At 33.5% G+C, this 12,581-nt stretch overlaps 1 protein-coding gene across 1 annotated transcript in view; it reads right to left on the bottom strand.

Annotated features, from left to right (window-relative positions):
* LOC143177564 (uncharacterized) overlaps nucleotides 1-12,581 on the bottom strand; it is a 271,830-nt gene that overhangs the window by 187,106 nt on the left and 72,143 nt on the right. The window contains exon 2 of the mRNA XM_076375564.1: nucleotides 8,292-8,543. Within this exon, the coding sequence (XP_076231679.1) occupies nucleotides 8,292-8,543 (252 nt within the window). The remainder of the gene's footprint in view (nucleotides 1-8,291; nucleotides 8,544-12,581) is intronic.

Genomic DNA, 12,581 nt, shown 5'->3' on the forward strand with positions numbered 1-12,581 from the left:
AAGTGTAGATATTTTCATGTTAACTTATATTATTTATATTACTATATATTAATTTTTAAATAAATATTCCATTTTAAACATAACAAGAATTTATATTAATTCCTTAAATAAATATTCCATTTTATTTCCAATAATTCATTTTTTCCTATAACTACTCTATATAGTCGCTTGATGTTCCAACAAAAATTAATCCTTTGTTCTACATCCATTTTCACTTCAACCCAATTTTCTGAGAAACGAAACAGTTTGAAAAAAAGTGTTCCACTTCACATTTTTGATTCGTTTTTTTTCGCGTTGTATCGGCTGCTCTGATGCGTGAACGTGTTTGTCCGATAACAAGGACGATTTCATCGTAATTCTCTCGTCAGAATAACCAGTGGAAATTGCTTGATTAGAAGGCTATGCATATTAATAGATTTATGCAAACGGAACGCGAGAATCCAAAGGATACACACCAGTTTCCTTTTCACGACTCGATAATAATGTAATATACGAATGAGATTATTCATTTTAATTAAATAATTGCGCAGAGAGTATGCGTGCAAAAAAATTGATAACATTAATATGTTTCATTCCCCGTCGATTCTCCACAAAGGAGAATGGAGGATGAGAGCAAATAAATCTATGCTTCGTTTTATGATACGAAATTCCATAAATTGTTCTACTCTGCTCTGTTCGTTTGTTGTTCCATTCGTTTAGCTTGCTTCAATTGATTTGCTGTTCTCCTGCGTTTAATGAGCATCGTTTTTCGTTCATTTCACGATTGTTTATACGCCAGCATAAATTCATAATTATGTACGATTTTAAGCGATTTCATATTCAAATTTACCGATAATAAATCCGAAATACGAAAGCATATCACTGATAAATCGGACATACGAGACTAGCCTCGATATTTACGCATTATCTTTGACCTCAATTTCTGGCGACAATGCAGATTAGTGTTGCCTTAACTAGACGTTTATACAATAGAAGATACTCGTCCTTAAGATCGATTTATGGTTTATACACTATCTCACATTAATTTTTGAACATTTTTAATCGGAGGATTGAGTTGATTGACCTCAAGCTGATTGACTAAAAGGTTTACACTTAATGTAAATGCTATTCATATGAACGACTTTGGACGAGTTGAGGTCGATTAACTCGATCTGTGGATCAAAAGTTCTCTAATATGAGCCTCTCATTTGCCAAATCAATTAACTCCACTGAACAAAAATATTTGTATTTATTTTAAATATAAAATGTTAAGTATCAGCCAAGTACTTTGGCACTAAAATCTTAAAAGATTCAAAAATTGGAGTTACATTTATGCAACTGATGAGCCCTGCACGAACCAAGCCCAACGATTCCACAGACGAAACACGTATTGATAGTGTTTCATCATTTGTAATTATGTATTTGTGATTTTCTGCTAATATGTATATTTGCTCGACTCGTTCTCAGCTCGTTGATTGCATAAATGGATTTTTAATCGCTTTAGCTTCTGAACAGCTTATATGAATCGATAAGTTGAACAGTACAAATCCAAAATTAGCAACTTCCAAATAGCTTCAAAAATATAGATACTAGGACCATAGAGTCAAAGTGTATTAAATCGCACAAAAAACAAGTGGATTTAGTACACTCTGGCTCTATAATCACGATATGTAAAATGCACAGAAGTGCACGTATCGCTCAAATATCTCAAAACGTGGTTTTTGGATTTGTACTGTTCATAAACTCACCGATTCATATAAATGTAGTTTTAGTAACATGAACTTGTTTCCTTGCAAGCTACGACCAAGGAGAAGAATACACAGGTTTAATAAAACATGAGTATACCATCGAACTCATATTGAAACCACACTGTACAAGATAAAAAGATTATAAAAAAATATTGATATCCACTACAGAGAATTTCGTCAAATGTTCAAAGTTTTCTGATTTTACATGGACACTGTGTATCAAAGGGTTTGGTAGCTATGATATTTCATAATTAATATCGTTAGATGGGTAGGTATAGTTGGCGAGGAGGACTCGAGGAATGAAAAGCAAATTCGCAAAAGGAAATGGTCGTTAAAGAAGGAGCCATTAGCATATCGTTAGCATAATACAAGGTGAATTTGATTCCAAGTACAACGAATGTGCCTCGAATGGTATCGTGGTCACTGGTAATCGTGTTATTATAACACGCGGAATTATTATTCTAGTTAATGTTTGCTTTTCCTGCGGATCGAAGATCATTTTAATTCATTAAAATAGACGACCCTTCATGTATTGCGTGAAATCACGAGGGAACTTTGTGTTTGCAGAATTATTTAACATCGACTGAATATCGCAAATATTCTACAGTGCTTCGTTTGTTTACAATGTTAAAGTATGTCTATACGGAAAACACAGTTGTTTAAATTTAAGTTCACGCGTTATTTTATTTCAAACAGCAAACTTAAACAGAAAAAACTTGAAAAACAAAAATAACATTTAAAATAAAATAAAAGAATAATGAAATAATTCAAGCAACAAAATTCTTGAAATCATTACTCTGCTCCATTAAAAACTACACTAACAAATTTTGTAAATAATATAATTCTAAAATTGTGTATACTTAATATTTTAGACAAATATCTAACAACACTAGATAAAAATAATTTCCTGTAGAACATTACTAAACAATGTCACGCAAAATGTATTTATATGCTTCTTCAAATTCTAAAAATTTCCAAAATTTTTTCAGCTGATTATAGGTCAATATTCTCAATTTTTTTAGCTTCTTCAAAAAAAGTTTTAAAAATATTAGTTACTGCATTCGAGGTACAAGTTATTTTCAGCGGTACATTCACGTACGCGATGCACATTAAAATGAAATCACCAATTAGTACGACGTATCACGCAACTCACGAAATTATATTCTCTCGGCAAGAAATTTAATTGGATAAATAACATGTACTACAAATTCTTCCAACGAATCTATTATCCTTTTTATTCTTGCAATGGATCTCTTGTTTTTATTTCTCGTAATTTGCCCCTGGAACGACTCCAATGTCACCAAAGTATCCATTATCTGATCTCATTATCTGATGATTCATCGTCCACTCGTTATTATCGTTTATTTTTGCTCCACAGTCCGTATCAAAGGTTACTCGGTTTATAATAACGACACTAATGCATTAGGCTAGGCGCGCGCTCGCGAGCATTTGTTACGCGATAATTTTATTTTTTTCCTTGTGTTTTAAATGCATTTTAAATCAATTTCTGGGTCATTAGTGACTACAAACTACGAACTATTTTAAATTATTTTGGACATTAACCTAGATTATTTTAACCCTTAACTAACGAATATCCAATATTTAATTTTAAGTTACAAAAACTTTGATTATGCTGCTGTCATTATCAAGTTACAATCATAGCAAATAGGTGCAGGTTTCTTAGGTAATATGTATGAATGCTTGTTTTTATAAAACTGATACTGAAGAGTGATACTTTCGTTGCTCATAAAAAATGCATTGATATCATATCTGTAGACACGCATTTATTTATCATATCAAAAACTAGATAATTCTTTTACTTATTTTCTTTAACATAAAAATAGTAGCGATAAAAATATTTTTCTTTCGCGTTTGCTAAACTGTGGCACAGCAAGCTATTCACAAAAAAGAAAATTGAAATTTATTTACCAGTGCTCGTTACGAGAAAAAACTGAACGCATGATTTGGGTGGAATAAAGACTGAGATTTTCGTCGATGAAACTGTTCGAGACGAGTGGAAAAACAGAATCGTAAAACCGGTTTACGACGCCAAAGAAGCATTTCCTAGTTGTGTTCTCGGTGGATTAAATTATAATTATGGTATTTTTTCGTTCTCAACTTGTTACTATTTTCACCATTTTCATTTGTAAATCGCAAGTAATAAGACTAATCCTCGTGTTTTCTCACTCACGTTTTCAATGAAATAAAGACAGCTATTGATACATAAAGCAGCCACTGACAGGTGCCTCTTACGCACTATAAACATAGACGAGACATAAGAGTAGATTTATCACCTTTTTGTGGTGTAACATTGACTCTCTCAAGAATTCAGAAATCAGACTACTAAGTTGTAACGTTTTTAGATACTTTTTTTTAAATAGGGGACCTCGAATACATAGATAAGTAAATTTAAAATAGATAAGTGAATCAACATATTACTGACCAGCTGTTTTGTCGCTAGATATAGCAAGACGCTATTTATTGTTAGATATCTTTATTATATCTAGATTTAACACGGGAAATTTCGTAATCTGTAGCATTAAAATGGAAAAGATACAAGTTTTTGAGATTCATGTACAATTGACTGATCCTACAAGAAAAATAAATGTAAGAAATAAAATAGAAAAACATTTGGCTTTGTTTAAATCTACAGAATTAGGTGGAACGTACCTTCCAGCAAATCTGGACATATTTCAGACAATATTATTTGAAATACTATCTCATCTAAATTATTCTTTTATTATATCTTTTATTAAAGAAATAATTTGGGATTATTTTAATAATTATTTCTTTTTTCAATTTTCAAATATGAAAATAATATCTACAATTTACAATTCACTGCTTGAAATGACTGTTGTTTCTAATAAACTGCATCCTTCCCTTTTTGCAAATGATCCTATTACTAAAGATGGTAAAACTAAATATATACCAATGGAATGAACTGTTTGATATTGATTTGCATAGATACCTATTTGTATACGTATACCTTGAAAGAAAAGTAAACAGGAAAAATAGAAGCAAATCGTAATAAAATTAAACAAGCTTTGGATCAAGATTTATGAATCCCAAACGTTTTCAGAAAGTAAATCATAGAATCCTCTTAGCAAATTCAATCCAGTAAAGTTATATGCTTTTTATGTCCTCCTATATGAGCCCTCTTTTTCAAGCCTCAAATGCTTTCATATTTTATGATATATCAGTTTTATTATGTTTGTATTTCATTTCATTATTCTAAGAAGATACCTTTGCCAAAGTTAGACATTACGTTAATAATTTTTTGAATAAGTATTAAGTATCATATCTTCTTTTAAACAAGTAAATAATTTTATACTCAGTTATTTCATTACCTGGTTATCATAGGTATGCAAAAATTTTGCATTCTTTATACTACGATAAAAATAATAAAACATAGTTTAAATAATTCATTACTTTGAAAAACTATTTTTTATCTTCGTTGCAAATAAAGTTTGCTTAAGCCTGGCCCATATGTATCATTTTTCTTATGCAAACGTATCTCTTTAAATCTACCAGTAATTTCAGGGTGACAAGGAAATGCTAATGGAACTCTAAACTCAGAATAAAATTACTAAAATATAGTACTGAAGAGGTCTAATTTTTGTATCAAAAGTAACAGTCCAATAATATGTTGCTTTATTCCTTCAACAACCTCGAGCTCGTGAGCCTATACCGCGAAATTACTTCGCGAAAAACTTCTCGCCGTATATTTTAAGAAAACCACGGTATAAATCGATAAAAACAATATGCTCGAATCCTGTAGCGTTTAATATTTGACTAGAGTCGAAAAAGAATAATTGGATGAATAATTAAATAACATTGTCAGTTATTTAAATAACAGAGCACTGTGGTTTCAACGTGGATTATCCTATAATGTAATTTCCCCGTGCAACGTGACTAAATAATAAATTAAATCAAAGTTGTATCGTTTCGCTAAAATTGCGTAGATAGAAAAATTCAAGCGTTACGACATTCGTAACTGTTCGATGATCTTTTAAATTATTCTAATTAGAATGCAATCGCTATGCTTGCTCTCTACACAACAATTACGATTTTCTCGCGAAAACACGATTTTTCGAGAGATATTTTGATTTTCTGATATATAAAAATAACGTCGAATCGATAACAGTTTCTAGATTTGCCATGACCTCTCGACATCACCACGTTTTCTAACATTTTTTTCACGACTACGATTGATATCGAGGGGCCACATTTAATGCTTTCGTGGAGGAAAGATTGCTCGTTATCTTATCTGAAACAATTAAGTGAAAAGCTATATTGAAATAATCCATCCAATTTAAAATAACGGAGGAATCTGTCTGATTTATCGCTTCGAATACATTCCTTTCTATTCCGTTATGGAAGCAGACTGCGCTCGGATACGACGCAAAAAATATCACTCAAGTAATCCACTGGATTCGTCATTCGGAATGTTTCGTTCAATTTCGTAGTTCTAACAAATCATGCCCTGGCGCTCGGTATAAACAAGATTGCTCTTCTCCTGCGTTACTTTCACAACAAAAACAATGAAGCAATCCAGCTGATTTATTACTTTAAATATTACTTTCTATTTTCTAGCACAACTATTTATGTCCCGGTCTGGCCGTAAAGCAAGATTACTTTGCCGGCATTATTTTCACAATAAGAACAATGAAGCAATCCGTCTGATTCATTGCTTGAAACATTACCTTCTATCTCGGGGATCGAGCTGCCGTACGGAGCAAGTCGGCCGGAAACGAATATAAGTTTGTTTCTACGAACCGTTCAAAAATAATTTCGATCAAATACACCGCGTTTAGAGTGGGACTACATGCCCGCCAAATCCGATTCTAAATGCCGCAAACTGAAACGAAGTTTCAAACTCGTTGCTAGTGCCTATGGTTATGCAATAATACGTAAGTGCCCGAGTGTACTTATTGTTGGTTAGGGTTAGAGGTTGCACGCGAACCTCATTTGAGAGGAGATCGCAGTTCTGTTCGGAGGATTAGGTGAAAAGAGTAAAAGAGTACTATTTACAGAAGTGACTCTCTTTAGTTACAATTTTCACGCGTAACTATATTATTTCCGCCAGTTCTTTTGATTTCTGCAATTCCAACGATTTCTTATTTTCAAATTTTTCATTATTTACAATCGTTTGTTAAATTATTTAATATTTCAGTATTTAAGTATTCACATCTTTTTGGTATTTTAATATTCTAGTATTCAATTTTTGGAGATTCTAATGCCCGTGTATTCAGATTTTTTAATATTTAAATATTGTAGTTTTCTAATATTTAAATACTTAATTGTTTAAGGTTTAAAGTATGGTAATTCATACATATTCTATTAAGTATTTAAAAATAAGTGAATTTATTAGGAGAACAGTAAATATAACGTTCGATCGAACTCATTTTCTTATTTTATACTTATGTTAATAAATATTAAATTCTCTTGTCAAGTAAACGAGTTTTGTTTGAAGCAAAAAAACTTTTCTTACAAATTAGCTCGTATACCAACAAGATAAATGAAGTTGACTAAGAAACTGAAGCATAAAATACTTTACGACTCGCCTTGTTAAGTGAACAAACCTGAACTCTATAATATACTCAATAAACGAGTGTTCGTTGCAATTTCTCTCTGACGATACTAGAGTACAATAAGCTGAAAAGGTATCTTACTTTCTAGTACAAATGCATAGGCAATAATGTAACCTGTGATTAATTCTACATGTTTCTCCCAGGCCTATAATTGACCGAATAGAACACAAAATACTGTTTGGGCAATTGCATAGTTAGACTACAAATATAGCGTGGTCGTAAAGTTAAATAGTAAAGTGAACATGTTTGGAACACTAGAGCAGTGAAGTGACAAAAATATTGGAAAATGAGGGCTTCAGCTTCTTGTACGATCACGATTTATCTGTTTATATTAGGTGACACTTTTACCTGATGCTTCAATTTACCACGCCATAAAGGAAACGTGCCAGTAGCCTACCATGCCCCGCTACTTGAACACTAACGCTAACTTTATTCAATTTTAAGCTTGAATTCTAATGTACTTAATATACAGGGTGAGTCACGTAACTGTATCACCTGAATTTTCTTGTAAACTACTTGCTATATGAAAAAATGTTTCAAACGAAATTTGCTTATTATCGAAAGGAGTACACAATTTAATAATTGTTTTTGGTGAACCTGCAGATTAATCACACCACCGCCAACTTCGATGATCTTTGGATATAGATATTATAGACGACAAGATTTTGAACAACTTTTTCCTATACATATAATAGGTGGTCGGTCTATTAACAACAATAAACCAACAACTTTTGTTTGAAATAGTTTGTCATACAGCAACTAGTTTACAAAAAAAAATTGAGGTAACACAGTTGTGACACTCATCTTGTATAACATAAAAAAAGAACAGTATATTCAGCTATAGTGACACAATTAAAGTGTCGGGACATGTATAAAAACACCTAAACAGTCCATTTTCTGGGACATTTGACATCTTAAACGTTATTTCTGAACAAAACTGTACATGTCGAATAAGAAGCTTAATAAGACTCACCTCTCCGTGCGTGTCCCTTCGACCATCCGGCGTGTTCTCCGGCAAGAAGTATAACCGTAAGGATGCCAGAGGTTGATTAGGCCCCCGGCTGTCCATCCACAGCAGCTGAAGCTCTCCAATGCTGACGAGGTCGGCATCGCTCCAGAGTTTCGTCAGGAAGAAGCTCCCGAGACGAAGTACGCGACCGTTCCCTATCCTCACCGCTTTATAGAATGTGTATGGGCCGTGGCTGAAGCAAGCACCGCCCAATAACTGTAACAAAAACAAACAGTTCGATCGATTAGCGAAAAATTGACAGATTTCTGTTTTCATTTTTTTCCTTCGGTGCACGATTTGTTTTTGTATTGAATTTTTAAGGTTGCATTAACCCCTGCGGGTCATTAGCAACCATGATTTGCTGGATATGGTTTTAAAACTTAAATTTGGTTCAATGGCTGAACATGTTTCAAGAAATTTACAACATTTGAAGATGATTTCTTATTTTTAATCACTTCTCTGAGATTTTTGCTGATTTTGTACAGGTTTCTTTTGCGATGGTATTTTTTATAGGAGATAATGATGTGTTTCATCGAGATTTTGGTGTTGCAAATGGTGCACAATAGCTGAATTTCCTTCGTAAGTAAGAAGGAATGGGCGAGGTTCGCATGTCCAATTCGCAATCTCGTAATCACAACTTGAAGTTTCCTGTCGAAACATAATGCTAGACTTGCTTCATAAGTGTTTTTCCTGATGCTATGTATATTCGTGTTCCGAGAATTTTTCCAGGAGTCGTTCCAGTTTTCTTTGAGGACTTTGTTTAAGGATCTTAGGACTTCCTTGTGGTATACTGGAGTATTTAGAACTTTGGGTGCACGATTGACTGCCATTCAAGAGGAAATATTTCTATACCTGGTTGTTGGCTTAAGGCTCAAATTGAATCCCCTGTAATACGATTTGGACTATACTTTTTTACAAGGGTAGAATTTTGGTTCATATTTTTTTTAGAATACTTCAATTGTCTAGATTATTTGTACACATGTGAGATTAATTTAATTTATGAGAAGCAATTTTGTAAACTTTTGTAAATCTACATTGAATCTGTTCATGATTGAGTCTAGGAGCTAAATCATCCATCTGAAATCTTACTTTCATCATCTAACAGTTTATATTGGAATTTTAATAGTTTTATGTTTGTACATTTATACTTATAATAGGAAAACAATATTTATATCATATATTTAAGAAATAAAATATAAATTAATATTACATCCTTATATAACGCGTTCTTTCTTTAAAAATCCATTATTTTAATGAGTTTGAAATAGATATAGACACATACGTACGTATATAATACATAGAAGGTTATTAGAGTCCGATATATGTAGCACATTTCTTATTGATCGCCTAACATTAATGTTTTCTTATACATACATATAAATGATATATGTACTAATTAATATACGTATATCGTCATTCTTTCAATTATTTGTAACTTATAAACAATTTAATATTTCTACTACGTCTTGCAGTATTTCTTAAAATATACGAAATACTTAGCACTAAATAAATAATAAATGAAAGAAAGTTGAAAAGAAAGTGACATCGAAACTTGAATGTCCTCTCTACCCAGTCGCCTTTAACTATCACAAACAATCAACTTGGAATTTATTTCTTCCAGGATTATTCATACATGACAGTCTTTCCCTGTCTCCAAGAAACTCGTTTTCAATTTCCATTTATTTGAACAGTCGCACAGGTGGCGATTAGAATGCACGCGATCGTCAGTGCATCGCCTTCCTGGCCTCTGTTTCGCAGCAGTGGGACAGTTATCGCTGTTATTTTTACATGGAAACGAGCGAACGAAAATAAGACAACGTCCGTTGTCAGCAAAACGACCGAGCATACTTCGAGCCCCGGTTGTCGGCGATGCTCATTCGCGAGCCGTCAGTTCGGTTTTATGGACGTTCGTCAAGTGAAACAAGTCGTTAGGTGACTCATATCCCACATGCCCGCCGGGCCTCATTTGTAACAATGTGCTTCTTTAAAAACCATTTACCAGCGACACCTTTGTTTCCTGGCTGAACGCCTCGCGAACGACAGAGAGGCTCTCTCGTCGAACAGCCTGGATTCACTTTCCGTCCGCCAGGAATCAGTGTCCCGGATATTTGATAGCCTTGCCAGATCGATACGGAAATTCGCAGTACTTCAATCGCGAATATTTTATTTCAGTGCTTCAATCATGAACGTTTCCATGTTCGTTTTAAGGTCGAGCCTTGAGCTCATTCGAGAGGCTGAATGGGAAACGAAATACATACGCGCCGACTATAATAAAAAGGAGCTATCAATTTCCTGGAGAAGCTTCGCAATCATTTTTCACGAGTTATGTAACTCTCGTGTCCGTTTTGTTTTCATCGCTCGGAGTAGAAAAGTATTTGGTTTAATTTACATTTGTGGGCGACAACGTGTCATTAATCTGGGTGCTGTCCCAGCATCGGAAGACGTCTTCAAGAATACTATTCAGTGCTTGAGAGGCATAAACCTTGTTTTAAAATTAAAATGCAGTAATATATTGTAAATTATATTGAAGTTTTTTCCTTATGACTCAGGTGTCGATCGCCATTAAACCTACTCATTAAAAAAATAACGTAGACATCAAATCCCCGTAAAAGAAGCAATGAAGCTGAAATGTGATACCCAGCAAACCTGCACACGTTTAAAATAACATTATAAACCTATTTGGAATATTATTTCAAGGATGTACTGCATTATTTGATCTCGTAACTATTTCATTATTTAGATACCATTATTTATTCCATTCCACGGAACAATTTTGTAAAATAAACAAACAATTAAATACTCTATTAAATACTCTACAAACAATTAATCCTGTACTAAAACAATTTAAATCTGTATATACTACTTAAAATTCTCCGTCTGTTTTCATACGTTCTACAAAAATCGTATCACGTAGTAAAATTGTAGCGCACTTTGTAGCGACCTTAGAAGAGTTCATAGGTCCATACAGAATAAAAAAAATAAATATAAAAAGCTTATAAAACCGAACCATTAAAAGAATAATATTCTAGTACCTCGCATGCGTCTCAAAAAATTAATTCATTAAGCTCAGGCTTCACCAGCTTAAATACCATCATAAAAGATAACATTTATCGATTATTAAAATTCATGAATACCTGAGAAAAAAAGAAAATTCTGACTTTGCACTTCCTCCCACCTTAGCGCATAATTCTCATCGGCGTTTCCAGCCATTGGTGTTATTTGATTAAGAGGATGCGTGTATTATTCTAAGAAAGGTGAGGAAAAAACGATTTCGTGAAAGGAAACGCATATGCAGCGCGTACAGTCCCACGCATAATTTCTGCGCGAACAGCAGACCGAGCAACGACTCGTATTCTCGTCTTTTATGCCTCCTCCCCCGTCTCCCCCTCGTACCTTTTCTTTTTGCCAAGATTCAACCGTCAACGTGCGTGATTAACGAAGCATGCGAGGGCACCGATGCGGTTCCGTGCAGGTTCGAATGCAGAAGTGCATCGCGGGATGCACTCGCGCATCAATCACGCGTGATCGCTTGTCAAACTGATTTTTTTCGTAACTGCCTGGATCTCGTGGCACCAATAGGTGGTCAACTAGTATTTCAGCTGAATTATCGTTTCATTTCTTTCCTGTATCCTCGGTGGTTCATTATCGAAGCACACCTGTTTTAGATGATTTCTATTCGATAATCATTATCAGGCTCGGTGCATACGAATTGGCAGTTTAAAAGGAGAAAATTCAGGTGTTAACAGTTTTGATTGTTTAATGTTTCTGTGTAAACAAAGCAGTTATCCTTAGTATCAGTTTACTATTGTTTGGTGTAACCAATAGTATATCTTAATAAATTTCGTATCTCTCATCACGTTACTAAATTAGATGTGTGTAATTATAGAGCGGATGTATATATATAGCTATGTGCGGATGATTTTATGTTTTGATTCATGAATGGGTAATAAACTGGGACAATTATTATAATACTAATAAACTTGTACATGTGTACATATCCAAGTAACAGTCAGTAAACATGAACATTAAACTGTAACATTACCTCGTAAAAGTTGGTATGTTTTGATAGAAACAGAGGAATACTAAGTTAATTATACAGAGCGTCCCAGAACTGCTGGTACAGCCGAAAAATCTGTGATTTTGGAGGAAAAAAAAGTCGAAAATATAGAACAAATTTTATCAATATCATGTTTTGTTGATTTTGAAAAATTGAGTTTGATATAGAGGATAAGGGAACACTCAGTCCGATCACTG

The sequence above is a fragment of the Calliopsis andreniformis genome, chromosome 3 (genome assembly GCF_051401765.1).
Source record: "Calliopsis andreniformis isolate RMS-2024a chromosome 3, iyCalAndr_principal, whole genome shotgun sequence".
NCBI classification, from domain to species: Eukaryota; Metazoa; Arthropoda; class Insecta; order Hymenoptera; family Andrenidae; genus Calliopsis; species Calliopsis andreniformis.